The sequence below is a fragment of the Bubalus bubalis genome, chromosome 17, assembly GCF_019923935.1.
Source record: "Bubalus bubalis isolate 160015118507 breed Murrah chromosome 17, NDDB_SH_1, whole genome shotgun sequence".
Classification (NCBI taxonomy): domain Eukaryota; kingdom Metazoa; phylum Chordata; class Mammalia; order Artiodactyla; family Bovidae; genus Bubalus; species Bubalus bubalis.
This window is the reverse complement of record NC_059173.1, coordinates 21,322,058-21,337,689: the sequence shown is the minus strand read 5'-3', so window position 1 is coordinate 21,337,689 and position 15,632 is coordinate 21,322,058. Positions and strand designations below refer to the sequence as shown.

At 52.6% G+C, this 15,632-nt stretch overlaps 1 protein-coding gene across 17 annotated transcripts in view; it reads left to right on the top strand.

Moving 5' to 3' along the window:
* The window catches only part of NCOR2 (nuclear receptor corepressor 2), a 238,145-nt gene that overhangs the window by 114,203 nt on the left and 108,310 nt on the right, over nucleotides 1–15,632 (top strand). For all 17 annotated transcript variants that reach the window (XM_045163104.1, XM_025267798.3, XM_025267796.3 and 14 more), the window contains 2 exons: nucleotides 3,354–3,406; nucleotides 13,646–13,712. In XM_045163104.1, coding sequence (XP_045019039.1) covers nucleotides 3,354–3,406; nucleotides 13,646–13,712 — 120 coding nt within the window. The remainder of the gene's footprint in view (nucleotides 1–3,353; nucleotides 3,407–13,645; nucleotides 13,713–15,632) is intronic.

The window sequence follows — 15,632 nt, the reverse complement described above, 5'->3', positions numbered from 1 at the left end:
GCAGCAAACAGCCTCCTGAGGCCAGAGTGTTTAGCTCAGTGCCCAGCGAGTGCCTCCTTGGCGGACAGCCCCTCTGGTTAGAAGCAGCGCACCCCAGGGTATTCTCTGATTTCTTCCCGGCCTCTTGCTGAAGGCCACCTGGGGCAACAGAGTGCTGTGTCCTTGTCTCATCCAGCAGGGCCGGAGGGTGACAGTGATCCCTCCCCTGCAGATTTGGCAGGTCAGAGGTGGGCTGGGACCCCAGTGCCCTCCCGGAAGTCCGTCTCCTCTTCTCTGGCCCGTCCCACCTTGTAGAAACGGGCCACCCCCCCGCCTCTCACCCCCAGCCCATCACTGGCACCGGGGGTCTCTCTATGTTGCCCTTCAGCCCCTCCTGGCCTCCTTAGACTGTGCGGACTGCCATCTGTAAAACCAAAAGCCGGCAGTTGAGTCGCCAAATCTGACACTTCCTGGGCTTATCGAAAGCCCTATGAAGTAGTTCCTATTTGCTCTACGCCCATTTTCCAGATGAGGATGCTGAGGCCCTGACTGTTGAAGGCATATGTCTGACAGTTAGCAGCGGGAGTGCCATCACTTAAATTGGGACCCATCTGCTCCCCGAAGTGAACATGTAAGGCGTGCCCACTCCTGCCAAGCTTGTGTTTTGTTAGCTTGTGGCAAACATAAAAGACCCGATGCAGAGTCACCCGGGATTAAGCACAGCATTTAATGCCATGGAATTCAGTACAGACATCTTTGTAGGACTCCTTGCCGTCCTGAGATGCGGTCCGTCAATCGTGTGCAGTAACGTGTTAACTTTCTCTGGTTGGGAAGTTCTGCACTGGTCTCTCCTGCTGCCCTGATGTTCAGATACACAGAGTGGGGGTGGGGAAACCTCCTTGATTAGAGCCAAGCACCTGGAAGAGCAGCTGACCCAGCGTTGGGGGAGATGGCCTGTGCCAGATATGGGGCAACGTCTCCATCCTGGGGGGAGTAGCTGAGCTTGGGGCTTGGAATTGCCTGAGGAATGGTGAATTGTCCTCAGCCAAGGCTGTCCATGGAGGGTAGGAGGCCTGTCCCTGGGGAAATGACAGGTTGGACCTGTGCCATGCTGCCTGGGGGTGGACCCCATCAGCTGGGATGACATCAGAAGGTGTGTTCAGCTCCCTCTTCAGGGGTTGGTGCAAGGGCGGGGCCTGATATACCATCCTGCCTCACCCCAGGGCCCTACCTTGAGGCTTCAGGACACCACATCTCCCAGCCTGACCCGTCACCCTCTGTACCTGAGGCTTGTACCACCGTCATCCATGGCTGCCTGTGTGGGTGTGTGAGACAGAGAGAGGGAGGGAGGTGAGAGGGATAGGAAGAGAGACCAACACAGAGAGAGATGCACAGAGACATACAGCAGGAGACACACAAAGAGGGGTGCAGGCAGAGAAAGGGCAAACCCCTCCCTCCAGGGCTGGGGCTGAGAGGTGGGATTCAAGTATCAGCTCATCTCTTACCAGCCAGAGGCAAACGTTTTAATCTCTCAGAGACTAGGTTTTCTCATCTGTAAAGTGGGGATGGTAATTGTGTCAGTCAGTAACTGCTGTGTAACAAACTGGCCCCAAATTTAAACAGGTTGATATTTCCCACAAGTATAGAAGTCAGCTGAGCAGTTTCCCTTGATGTGGGCTCAGCCCACTCACATCTGTGGGCAGCTGGAAAATCAGCTGGTGGGTCTAGCTTTTGGCTCGGATGGTTCCAGGTTTTTGGCTAGTGCTGCTGTCCTCCATGCTGGCTTCTTGCCTCCAGCAGTCCAGGCTACACTTGGTTTCTTGATGGTGAGGGGCAGGGGGAGCAGGCGAACAAGAGAGGAAGAAAGAGCAGAAAGGCTTCATCTGCTTTCACAGTTTGCATCTGTCCCACTGGGGCTTCCCTGGTGGCTTAGTTGGTAAAGAATCTGCCTGCAATGCAGGAGACCCGGGTTTGATACCTGGGTTGGGAATATCCCCTGGAGGAGGGCACGGCAACTCACTCCAGTATTCTTGCCTGGAAAATTCCATGGACAGAGGAGCCTGGCAGTCGACAATCCATGGGGTTGCAAAGAGTCGGACACAACTGGACGACTAACAAACAAACAGAAAAACAAAACATTGGGTGTGGATGGATGGATACAAGGTAGGTAGGAAATATTGCTTCCATGAGTATGGTCACTGTACCCTGAGGTGATAATGACCCTGATACTTCTTGGGCCTCTCAGTCTTCCAGACGTGGCTGAGAGCTTTGCATTCATTATCTCTTTGGATCTTCAGAACAACTCTCCGAGTTTAACCCCATTTATGGATGAAAACCTGGGGCACAGATGGTGCTCGCCCAGAGACATACAGCTAGAAGATGCCAGAGCCGGGATGTGAGCCCGGGTGGTTAGCCTTTAACTGCAGCCCTGCCATCCAGGAGAGAGAACACACACCATCTAGCTCAGCTCTTGCCCCATCGCAGACACTGCAGCAACTTCCTCCTTTTGATTTGCACATGTTGTTGTTGTTGTATGTGGACCCAGTTCATTCATTTCTCACTGCTGTGTAGCCTTCGAGGAGTAAACGAGTCCTTACTTCCTTATTCCTTTTTCTGAAGGTGGATACTCAGCTTGCTTCTTTTTTAAACATTTTTGGCCGTATCGTGCAGCGTGTAGGATCTTAGTTCCCTGACTAGGGATTGAACCTGTGCCCCCTGCATTGGAAGCGTGGAGTCTGAACCACTTGGCCGCCAAGGAAGTCCTGGCTTGCTTCTAACATGTTGCTGTTATGAACAGTGCCTTCCGGGCATTCTGGGGCCCATCTCCTGGTGGAAAACAGTGCCTGACTGTTTCCAGGGTGCCTGCAGGAGGGGAGGGGGTCCTCGGGCACACCTCCCTTCACATCTCTGGGGCACAGATACCTGTGTATGTTTCTGTCGGCTGTACGCATGCCTTCCTATCTCCCCATGTCTTCTCCAACCCTTGGCAATATTGGGCTGTTTTCTCTTCTGCCAGTCCCTGGTGGTGACAGGGTATCTCACCATGTTTGGGCAGTTTCTCTGTTCAAGACCATTGCTGATCTCAGCTCACCTGGGATGTGTGTGCTTGTCCTTGGGTGCTCATGCCAGCACGGCCCTGTGTCCTGCAGAGCAGCCATGGTGGCCCCAGGGGAGGGGGCCATAGTACCCATCGCTGTGCCCAGAGGGTCACAGTCTGTTCCTGGCTGGGGCTGTGGGCTGGGTCCCAATGTCCTGTTTCATGCCTGCCTGCAGGGCCTGGGGCGCCACAACAGGGCAGTGGCCAGCCCAGCCCGCGCCAGCTGCCCACAGTCCTGGCCCGCCTCTGACCTGCCTCCCTCTCTGTTTTCCTGCAGCCATTGTACAACCAGCCCTCCGACACCAGGCAGTACCATGAGAACATCAAAATGTGAGTACTTGAGGGCAGCCGTGCAGACGCACAGTGGGGTAGGGGGCCCGGGGTGGGGTGTGGGTTCTCAGTTCCCGTCGGGGCTCCCAGCCAGGGCCAGGTGCTGGAGGAGGGGACGGAAGGGAGCAATTCGGGCCGGAGTTCTGGGCCAGGCAGGGCCTTGGATGGAAATGCATAGGTGGTGGGGGGCCAAGGGAGTGGCCCCATGAAGCTTTGGGAAGCAGACTGTAGTTTGGGAGGGTGGGCAAGCTGCATGCATAGCTTCTGAGAGACAGAGGTGGAGGGCTGCAGGTCCTCCTCCTGTTTGAGCTGGAGGAAGCTGTTACCAGGAGGAGGAGTGTGAGCTCGTGCAGTGGCCATGGAGTAAGCAGGGACCCTGTGGTTTGAGCTCTGATGTAAGCATAGTTAGGACTGTCTGTGGTCCGCACAGGGGGTCCATCTGTGACACAGCCCAGTGTGGGAGCAGCTGGGAGCACTCACCCAGACCCAGAGGCTTTGGAATGGCCAGTATGATATAGCCCAGTGAAGGGGCCTTTTCCCAGATGAACACAGAAGCAGAAAAATATCAGTGAAGTGCCATGCACAGTTGGCATGGGCCGAGCTGGCAGACCAGGGGCACCAGGATGGTGCTGGGGGCCAGTGTCTTTATGTGTTCAAGCTGGGCACCAGGCGTTGAGGAATTGTGGCTGTCAGAAAGAGGTTGGCTTTTTTCTGGGGATGCATTAGTAGGAGCATAGCCTCCTTGGCCAAGGAGGGGATATTACCTCATTATCCAGGAGTCTAAAAGGTCAGAGGAGTCTTGCCTGTTGAAGAACATGTGGCTGTGAACACTCCGGGGATGTTAGGTTATAGGTAGGTCCTTTGGGATCACAATCTTTGAACTGTTCAAGGTTCATTTTTGTGTGACCTCAGGAGGGCAGTGCTTAGCTGGTCCAATGGGTAATCCAATTTGGTCTGACTGTCCGAACTTCCTTGGGGTGGAGTTGCAGGGTGTATGTATGGCAGTGAGCTCCCCATCCCTGGGGGCATGCAAACCTCCTGATGGTTTTCAAGTATCCGCTGGTGCTGGACTAGTTGTTGGGGAGGTCCCTCCTCTTGTAGTTTTTGGACCTGCATGACTAGTCTAGGCTCTGGGGACCCAATACGGCCACCCCCCTTGCAGCTCCCAGGGGCTAATGGAGCAACCTAGAAAAATGTCTTGTTGCCGCTGAGGTCCTTGGCTTATTTGGGCTTGTGAGCACCTGCCTCACCTTCGATGCTGCCTGTCACTTAGCCTGTGGCTGGCAGGGGCTATGGGGTGTCCTTTCCGGGGGAGCACTGGGTTATCCCTCGGTTTTCCATCTCCTGTGTGGCCTGTGCTTTGGCATGGCCTTGAGAGTGTGTTCACTGCTCAGATACCAAATCCCTCTCAATACTGCGTGGTTTATTTTCCAATCAGGCCACGTTAGTCCTTTATAAAGCTTCCCAGGACCTTCCTGGGGCCACTGCTGGGGGTGGGGGAGCCCCAGATGGAGTTTGGGTGAGGGCATGGGGCCCTTCAGGGCCTCTCATGGCTGGTTTAGGGGATGAGCGTAGCATGTTCTCAGCCAGGCAGACCCTGCTGGGAACATTCAATCATTCAATACACATTTATTACACTCACTATGTGCCAGGCCCTGTTCTAGGACCTGGGGACTTAGCTGTGAACAAGACAAAGTTCCCTATACTTTCATTAAGCTTTATCTAGCAGTGGAGACAGAAAACAAGTTAAGTAAATGGGAAAATATCAGCAAATAAAAACTACTGTGGTCACATAGCTGTCTTAAGCTCTTTATGCTTTAATACACCAAGTTGTATTTTCCCTTTCAACATAAACATTTTTGATCGCAATATTATTACACTAGAAGTCTTACATACATTTTTTTCACTAGACTACAAATGAGTAATATTTTAAGCTGAATAGCATGGATGATTTCAGGTTATAAGAATGGCCATAGAATCCAAATGGGTTCGATCCCTGGTTGGGGAACTAAGATCCCATATGCTGTGTTGCATGGCCAAAAAAAAAAAAACAAAGACAAAGACAAAAAATGCTATGAAGATGGCAAACAGGGTGATGGGAGAGAATGTAAGGGGTGACTTTAGCCGAGGGGATCAGGGCCAGGACCTGACAGCTGAGGGAACATTCAGAGACCAAGCAGCAGCTGGCATGCAGCTGCCCCCACCAGAGGCAGGTGGAACAGGCGTTGCAAAGGCCCTGGGGCTGGACTGAGCTGGCGGGATCACAGAGAAGCCTGGCAGGTCCCGAAGGGGTAGCTGAGGGAGAAGAAGGTGCCAGGCAGATCACCTAGGGCTGGTGACGAGTTTGGGGTTTTATTATCTGTGCTAAAGGAGGCTAGTAATGAGGTTTACGTGAAGTGATGTGATGGGGTTTTTGCTAGCCCACGGTCTGGGGGGCAGGTTGAGGACCACAAGCATCTGGCTCGCAAGGCCAGTCACTCTCGGTGTCTCGGTTGCCCCATCTGTCAAATGGGTTGAAGATTCAATGAATCCCTAGAAGTTATTCAGCATCAGGCCTATAGGAAGTGTTCTGTGATTTTTCTCACTTCATCAGCAGAGACTAAGAGAGCTGCCCTCCCTCATTCATTCACTCATTCATTCAGCAGATATTTAGGAACACTTGCTCTGTGCCAGGCACTGTTCTGGGCTCCGGGGAGAGAGCAGTGAGTGAGGAGGTCTGCCATTCTGGTGGCGCAGGCAGATCATAAAGAAATACGTCTGTGATATAATGATAGCTTGATAAGGACAAGAAGAGAGATCAGGCTGGGGCTGGGGTGAGGCGTTCTCTTGCTCAGAGTGCAAAGCTTCACCAACTCACCCCGACTGGGCCTCCTCCCAGGCTCCCTCCCTCCCGCCTCTGTAATCGCCACCAGGTGGAAGGTTATCCCTTCCCCAAGGACCTTGCCCTGTCACTTTAATTTCTGTGTCTGCGCGCTAGGGCCTCTGAGTTAAAGTTAATTTCACGCCTGACTTCCTGCTGCACTGGCAATTTCGGACGTGTTGAAGTCACCTGTACCCACCCCGATGCCGTCCTCTGCCACCTGCCTCCTCTGGAGGCGTGGGAGCGGCCACCCAAGCTCCTGGCGGCGGCGGGGGTGGTGCGGGAGACTGGCTGTGGTCTGGTCTTGGCCCAGTCCTCGGCAGTGACTCCGCAGACCTCGGCAGTGACTCCGCAGACCTCCCAGACTTTGGGAAGCAGGGGAAGGGGCTGGGGTGGGGGTGGGGGGCGACTCCAGAACGGCATCAGTGGGTGCTCCGTGGAGGGGCTCCCTGCCCTCTGAAGGCTGGACCCACGGGGAGAGCTGGGGGCTGAGTTCTCTGGGTCGGGGAGCCTAGGGTGACTCGGTGAAAGGTTGTGGGTTTGACGCAATGGTTACAGTTGCAGCCCCTGTGTGGCCTGCCGTGGCCACCCCTTCACCTGGTGTTGAGCCTTGTCCTCTCCTCCCCTCGAGGCTGGAAGCCTGCTGGCTCCTGGTGACTCTTCCTTCCAGATTTTCTTGTCTTACAGACTGATTTCTCCCCTTTTCCTGCCTTACTGGGGTTTGGCTGATGCCCCAGGGCCATGCAGGTGGGAGGGGCGCTGTGGACCCAGGTTACTGTTAACTAGTCCTTGTGGTCTTGCTCTGGAGGTTCAGAGATGTTGAGTAGCTTCCCCGGGGCCACACAGCCACACTCTTTAGACCAGCCCAATCCGCACACCCAGCCTGCTTTCCTCACCTGTATCTGCAGTCCAGGCTCTGCCCCTCACTAGCCCAGTGACCTCGGGCAAGTCACATCTCTTTGCTTGTCAGTAAGTTGGTCTCCTTGGAAGTCACACTGTGCGGGAAAAGTGCTTGACCCCCAGGGAGCATGTTTCAGATCATCAGTCACCCCAATCTGACAAGCTTTTCCCAAGGCATTCAGGGCCCTGCACGGGCTGCCTCCATCTTACTCTTCCCCTGAAGTCAGGGGGTCTGGTTCTCCTTCCAAATTCACTATCACCCTTCCTCCCTTGGAAGGGTGCGCACTTCATTTCTCTTTGCCCACCCATTCACTGCTTCTCCCAAGCCTCTGCTCAAACCTCATCTCCTTTAGGAAGCCTCCCCTGATTGTCCCATGCTTTCCTTTTTCAGAATCCTATAGACCCCAGGGCTTGGCCAGACTCTCCTCGAATGTCCACAGACTTTTCATTCCTTCCTAGTTCCCCTTCTCCTAGTTCAGTGTCAGCTGACAAAGCCTGTATTTCTTGACAGGTTGTGCTTTTTTAAACCCTGACTTCTCCAGGAGACTGAGATATCCTTTGCACCCTAAAAATGCTTCCACCAACGAACTCATCACATTGCTGGTCTGTTGGTCCTTCCAGAACCCTTTGAGAGAGACTCTGCTTCTTATTTTTGCCAGACAAAATCTCAGCAGAGAAGATTTGTCTGCAGTATGCTGTTTGCAGCTGCAATACCTAAACACTTCTTGAGACAAAATAAACAGTAAAAAAAAAAGTTTGCCAGAAGAGTGTTGCACAAATGAACACCCCAAGCCAGATGTCTAGAAGCTTGTGAACCCAGATGCATGCCTCTGGGGCAGGAACAAAGTTAGGGAAGGGCTGGTGGGAGGTGCTAGGGAGTGTGGGGACTAGGGTGAATGGTGAGCTTGTCACTCTTTTAAATGGGCAGTCAGGGGACTTGCCTGGTGGTCCAGTGGGTAGAACTCCAATCTTCCAGTGCTGGGGACAGAGGTTCGATCCCTGGTCAGGGAACTAGATCCCACGCAGCCCAATTAAGTGTTCATATACCACAACTGAGACCCAACGCAGCCAAATAAATAAACATTTTAAAAGGGTGGTGGCGGGGCAGTCAGACCTCAGTTCCCAGTCTGTGGCCATAAGGGAGTGTGATCAGGCTGCCTGATTTTTTTTTTTTAAGAGAAGCTCTCTGTTCATCTTTTTATGCAGCAGCTTCTGGTTTTCAATAATGGCAACAAACGCAGTGTTTTCAGAAAGCTCCATAGCCCAAACACAGCAGTCTCAGGAACTGGCCCTGCTTGGTGGATTGCACCTGTTTGCAACCTGTGGACTTGACATTGGTCCTCCTTGGCAGTCAGCGAATGGATACCTGCCATGGATACCAGCTTGCTCTGGAAGGAAACCCAGATGAGCTGGGGAGGACACGTGCCCTCCAGTAGCTATGGGGAGCGGAGACGGCTGCTTGCCTGGCCTCTGCCCCTGCGAGCGAGCCTTTGTTCTCACCGAGGCCTCTTTAGCTCGAAGCCACAGTACCGTGCTTGGGGTAGACTGTTCCAGGCTGTGTGAGTTCCCTCAGGCTGCCAGAACTCGTCACAACATCCAGGCTGCCTGGAAACTATAGTGATTCATTCTCTCGTGGTTCTGCAGGCCGGAAGTTGGAAATCCAGGGATTGGCAGGGTGATCTCTTGCAGGTGCTATGGGGAGGATCCTTCCATGCGTTTTCTAGCTTCTGGTGTTTGCTGAGCATCCTTGGCAATCCTTAGCCTGTAGATGCTTCACTCCAACCCTATCTTCACATGGCCCTCTTCCTGTGTCTTTTCATCCCCAAACCATCTCCCAGTCCATGGAAAAATTGTCTTACATGAAACCTGTCCATGGTGCCCAAAAGATTGGGGACCACTGCACAAACTTTCTTTGGATTTTCCATTTTCCCACTGATGCCTGTTTTCTGGTCCAAGATCTGATCCAGAATCCTTCTCTGTACTTCATCCTCGTGACCCCTTGGTCTTCACTCTGTGACCATTTCTCAGTCTTCCTTGATTTTCTGTACCTTGTCACTTTTGAAGAGGACTGCTCACAGAATCTGCAGAATGTCCTACGATTTGGGTGTGTTTGATATTTTTTCAGGAGGAGCTGGGCTTGTGGATTTGGGGGAAGATTTCCCCTGAGGTGAGGGGGTGCCCTTCCCATCACGATACATCAGGGGCACCCAACACCCTCACTGGGGGTGTTTCTGTCACTACAGGTGGTGTTGACTTTGCTCCCTTGCTCAGGGAGTGTCAGCTGTCTCCCCGTCAAGTTGCTGTCTTTCCCATCCCTACTCTGTGCATTATTTTTTATTTTTATTTGGATATCTGGGCCATTTTTAAAGTCTTTATTGAATTTGTTACAATATTGTTTCTGTTTTACATTTTGGTTTTTTTGGCCAGGAGGTATGTGGGATCTTAGTTCTCTGACCAGAGATCGAACTTGTGCCCCCTGCATTGAAAGGTGAAGTCTTCACCACCACTCTGGACCACCAGAGAAGTCCCCACTCAGTGCTTTAGAAGCGAGTCGCTGTCCAGCCTACTGTCAAGGGGAGGGAAGTCCAGCTGCACCTCCTAAAGGGCGAATATCAAAGACTTTGTGGACTCAAGTGAAAGCCGCCACGATGCTTAGTAAATATTTGGGGGAAAATGCTTTGCAGCTATGCAAATTTCTCATCTTTCCTCAACGTTTTGCCAACCAGTTTAACATTCATGGAAGGGTCTTGCCTGTAACAATGAGCACTGTGGTATCTAATGGTGATTTTCTAATCGCTCAGTCCTTCTGCATTTAGTAGTTGAAATTCCGTAAGGCTTCCCAGGTAGCTCAGTGGTAAAGAACCCGCCTGCAGTGCCGGAGACACAGGGTTTGGTCCCAGCATTAAGAAGATCCCCTGGAGAAGGAAATGGCAACCCACTCCAGTATTCTTGCCTGGGAAGTCCCACGGACAGAGGAGTCTGGCAGGCTACAGTCAGTCCATGGGGTCGCAAAAAGTTGGACTTGACCGAGCATGCATGCACACACACAAAGAACACGTGTCCCTTCTCTCTGCTTTGTTTATTCTATCATTTATTTACATCTGTGTAGACGTGTGGGTATTTATTTTATTCTTCGGGTTATAATCTAGCACTAGTGTTATTTACTTTGCTTCTCAGATTGTTCCAGCTTTGGTCGCCAGAAACTCTTTTTGGTTGAGTCCTGTGTCCTTTTGACACCCCCCCACCACGCTTTATTTTTTTGTCCTTCCTTTTTAACACTTCTCTGCTTAAAGATGTTCTGGACTCATCTTGTATATTTCCTGCCCCAGCGCCGGACTCAGTCATTCCTCCAGGGAGAAATGGCTCTTTTTTTTTTTGGCCATGTCCCTCTGCATTCAGGATCCTAGTTCTCCGACCAGAGATCGAACCCATGCCCCCAGCAGTGGAAGCACCGAATCTTAACCAGTAGACTGCCGGAGAAGTCCTGAGAAATGGCTCCTTGTACTGGAGAATGGTGTTAGGGACCAAGACCTCAGAGCTGGTGGGCTTATTGCTCTGGACTGTCATGGCTTCTTGGCCTTCTCAGCTGCTGCCTTTAGATCCCTACCCTCTCCTGTGTTCCAGCCCATGAGGTTGCACAGGGGGGCCCTGCTCACCTTGTTGCTCTCCTCCCCTCTGTCCCTCCTCAGCACTCTGCAGCCACAAGGATCTTCTTCTGTTACAAACACTTGAGTTTGTTCCCACCTCAGGGCCTTTGCACACCCAGTGTGCTCTGCCTGGAGTGCGTCTCCCTGTGGGTTGTTCCACAGCTGGGCCCTACTGGTGATTGAAATGTCCAGGCCAACTCTGAGACACTTTTCTGCACCCCGAACCTAAAATAGCTATGCCCTCCCCTCCCCCAGTCAGTACCCCATCCCTCTCTGTAAGTTTCTGAATCTAAGGTTATCATTTTTAAAAATATTTATTTATTTGGCTGTGTCGGGTCTTAGTTTTGGCACACAGGATCTTGGTTGCTATTCACAGACTCTCTAGTTGTGAGGTGCTGGCTTAGTTGCTCAAGGGCATGTGGGATCTTAGTTTTCTGACCAGGGATCGAACCCATGTCCTCTGCATTGCCGGGCAGATTCTTAACCATTCGACCACCAGGGAGGTCCCCAGGATTATATTGCTTATTGTCAGCATGGTCCCTCTATGTGTCACCTGCCTCCGTGAGGACTCGGGGCTTTGTGTTGCTCACCCGTGGGTCCCCAGGACCCAGAACAGTGCCCGGCGCATAGTAGGTGCTCGGTGAACTTTTGCTGAGTGACTGAGGAGATGAAAGCATGATGCCATTGCTCCCATTATTTGGGTGAGTAAACTGAGGCTGAGAGACCTTCTGAGATTTGCTCAGAGACCCCCTAATGTGGAATGAGGGGGTTCTGGTCTCAGCCTGTGTGGCTGAGGACCCCTGTTGCCCACCCTGCTGGGGAGGGCAAGATTGATGTTAAGTAGTGAGACCTTGAGGTGGGAGGCCTGCGCGGCAGGAGGTGAAATCAGATTGATCCAGGGAGCCCAGGGTCTCTTACCAGCGACCCTCCTGGAAGTGAGTGTGGCCTTTCCTTGTCGGGAGATGGATGGAGACAGGGCTCAAACCCTGGCTGGGGTCCATAAATGAAGAGGGTCTGTGCAGGCCTGTCAGCATCTCGGACTTGAGACCTGATAGTGAGGATGCTGGAAATCACTGCAGGGTCTGGGGACACTCATCCAGTCAGGGGTAAGGTGTGCTGGTAGACCCGTGCATGCATGGCTCCCAGCCATCGGTTTGGGAGCTTTTTGCAAGGGTTCTGGGTGCAGCTGAGGCTGTGAGCAACTTGGGGGACCCCGCCCCAGAAAAATTGATCCCACTGTACACTCGGATGGGATCAAGCAAGTTCACAGGCCTGATGGCCTCCCGGGGCCTGTCTGCGACCCCTGCAGACCCCAGCCGCTGCACTCTGCTGTGTATTGGAGGTTGTGGGGAGGGGGCCGGGGGAAGTGGTCTTGGGTGTGTCTTCCCCCCTTTTCTGTATCAGTCGGCATCTCTGACTCTCCCTCTGCCTTCTTCTAGGGCTCCATCTCCCTTTCTTTCATTTTTACTTTATTATTGAAGTCTGGTTGATTCACAGTGTTGTGCTGTACAACTCTGCTGCACAGCAAATATATATATACACACAAACATATGCATTCTTTTAATATTCCTTTTTAAAATCTTGCCTCCTATATACCATTTCCATTCCTTTATTTATTCTTAATTGGAGCATAATGGCTTTACAATATTTCATTGGTTTCTGCCATACATCAACATGAATTGGCCATAGGTATACATATGTCCCCTCCCTCTTGAACCTCCCTTCCACCTCCAACCCCATCCCACCCCTCTAGGTTGTCACAGAGCACTCGGTTGTCATTGAGGTCTCTGAGTCATACAGCAAATTCCCACTGGCTGTCTTTTTTACATGTAGCAATATTAATATTCTTTCCCCTTATGGTTTATTAAGGGGATATTAAGCATAGTTCCCTGTGCTCTACAGTAGGTCCTTGTTGTGTATCCATCGTCCCCCCCACTTTCTTTGGATCGTGTCCTCCTCTGCCTGGAGGCCTGTTCCCCTCCTGTCTCGCTGTCTCTCTCTCTGCCAGGCTCCTTCCCCTCTGGGGCTCTGTCCTCATTTGGGATCTTATCCACTTCTCTCTCTCTCTCCCCTTGCTTCTCTCTGGGGCTCTCTCTGTCTTTCTGCTTTCCTTTTCTCTCTCATTCCTGGTCTCGGTGTTCTCTCTGCTTCTCTTTCTCTCTGAACCACCCGCATCCCTTCCACTCCCTGGAAGTGCCCACTCCCCTCTGTGGCCTCCTTGGTTGAGAACCCTGATGGTGGGAGGGGTCTGGCTTCACCGACCTGAGGCGTGAGACCCCTCGAGTGCTTCCTGGAGTTCCTGCCGCACTGGTTCCCACCAGCCTGTCGCTGGCCTATCCACATGAGCCCCACCCCAGGGGGGCAGAGCATGGGCTTTCTTGGTTGGAGGTGGCTTGGGGTCACTCAGGCCGGACCCCAAGATCCTGCCTCTGTGGGGCTGCAGCTTTTGGGGGCTTATTCTGCCCGGCCTGCGTTCCTGGTCTAAGGCTGTGGCTTTTTCTCTGTGGCTAGTTTCCCGTGGCTGACGAGAGAGGGGAGCTTGGGTGTGTGTAGGGGTGATGGCAGCTCCAGGGAGGGCAGGAAGTCACAGGACCTTGCTCCCGCTTCGGAGCCCTCTTTTCCTGCAGACCATGATCAGCCAGAGGGTGAGTGGGGGGCACCTCGTATAGGGCAGAGGAAAGACATACATGGGCAGTACGTGACTTGTCCTGGGGGACTGTGGGGTCTCTTCCCTCACCGGAAGCCAGTGATGGGGCAAACTTCAGCGAGGGACGAAATTCCTGAAACCCTGCCTTTCTGACCTGCCCCGTTGGCTGTCTCCTTCCTGCTTAGAAACCAGGCGATGCGGAAAAAGTTAATCTTGTACTTCAAGAGGAGGAATCACGCCCGGAAACAATGGGTAAGTCATCACTGGGGCCCCCAGCCCTGGAATCTCTTCTGCTGCCCCCTCCCTTCCATGGACCAGGCTTCCTGGAGAGTGGAAATGGTCCCCGCCACTCAGGCCACGGCCCCCTGGGAACCCTGGGTTCTGAGCCTGATTCCTGAGTGTCCGGGGCATGAAAAAAAGCCAAGGACAGCAAGAGAAACGGGAAAAGACAGCAGCTGCCTTAGTGAAGCCGGGGGCTCGAGGCTCAGCTGCCTCAAGGAAGCAAGGGTGTGGGTGGGAGGGGGTGCTGGGGACGCTGCCCCTCCTTTTCCCACCTGGAAGAGGAGAAAGCATAACATTAGCTGGGAAAACTGGTCCCTTGTCAGAGGACCCACTGTGGATATTTTGGGCAGAGAGAGGTCTGTTGGTAGAGGTGGAGGACGGGGGTGGGCTGTATGCTGGGTGACGGTGATTGCCGGGGATTCCCTGAGAAATGAGCCTTTCCCAGCCCACTGTGCTCATTCTGGGCTCAGGAAAGTCAGGACCCAGAGAAGCAGTGAGGCCTCCTTGCTTAGTGGTACGACTCCTGCATTCCGCTGCATGCACACTCCAGTCTCAGCTGGGAGGCAGCCCCAAGGCAGGGAGAGCACATGCAGGAGAACACCTTTAGTTGTGGTTTAGGGCGCTCGTTTACATCACTGGTTCGCTGGGGGAGGTTAGGGCCGAGGGATGGAGGGAGTGTTACCCGTTAGTATTCTTTCAGCTGTGAGAGGAAGAAAAGCTGTCTCAGATGGGCTTAACCAGTCAAGGAATTTCTGTAGCTGACAAAGTCTACTGAGTGGAGTTCAGGAGTGGTTTGATCAGGTTGTACCTGATCTGATGTACCTGAAGTCTATGTGGTTTCTTGGTTGTTTTTTTTTGTTTCAACTCTGTATTAGCACATTGACAAACTGATTTTCCTTTGAGACCTGAATTTCTGCATCAGGCTTGGAGGCCAGAGAGAGAGAACTACTCTTTCTTAGACCATCTCACAAAAGTTTGGACTGTATCACTTGAGGGCCCTGGACCCTTTGAAACAGTTTCTGAACCCACCCTGCTCTGGCCCTAGATGTCAGCTGGACCCTCAGAGAAGGGAGATACTTCTGTCCCAGGTGCTGAAGGACTGAGAGGCCGGGGAGGGGGGAGCAACACCTTTGGACTCTGGGGACCCATGGGGTAAGAAGTGGTGGGCTTCCAACCTTTCTTTTCTTGACCTTCTCAGATTCCTAAATTGACTGGATGGTGACCAGAGGCACCCAACTGAGTAGATGGGGTTCATGAAACAGGGCATCATACGTTATTCATTGAATTAAGAAATATTTACTGAACATGTGCTGTGGGCCTGGTGCAGTGCTGAGCTGTGTTATGCTGAGTGGAGGAGAGGAGGGATGAGTGCTGGGCAGAGAAGTGGGGTGGGGGACAGCCTGGATGTCCCACCTCAGAACTGAGAGAGGAATGACCAGAAAGGATGACCTGTGTGAATATCTGGGGGTCTGAGTGTCAAGAAGCGGGCACAGCAAGTGCAGAGGCCCTGAGGTAGGAACCAGCACGGGGTGACATGGGACAAGGCAACAGGCAAGTTGGACTACAGAGCATGAGTGAGGAGACTGTGGTGGAGAACCATTCTGTACTAGGGTGGAACATTTGGATTTTATTCCAAATACAGTGAGACAATTTATTCTTAATAGATAATACAAAGTCTTTAGGGATTTTTAGTGATTCAGAAAACTTGACAGTCATGTAGGCAGTTTGACAGGATACAGTGAACACCTATATGCCCACTGTCTAGAATTCCTCATGGTTAACATTTCTTTGGGCTTCCCAGGTGGAGCTAAGTGGTAAAGAACCCGCCTGCCCATGCAGGAGACGGAAGAGATGCGGGTTTGATCCCTGGGTCGGGAAGATCCCCTGGAG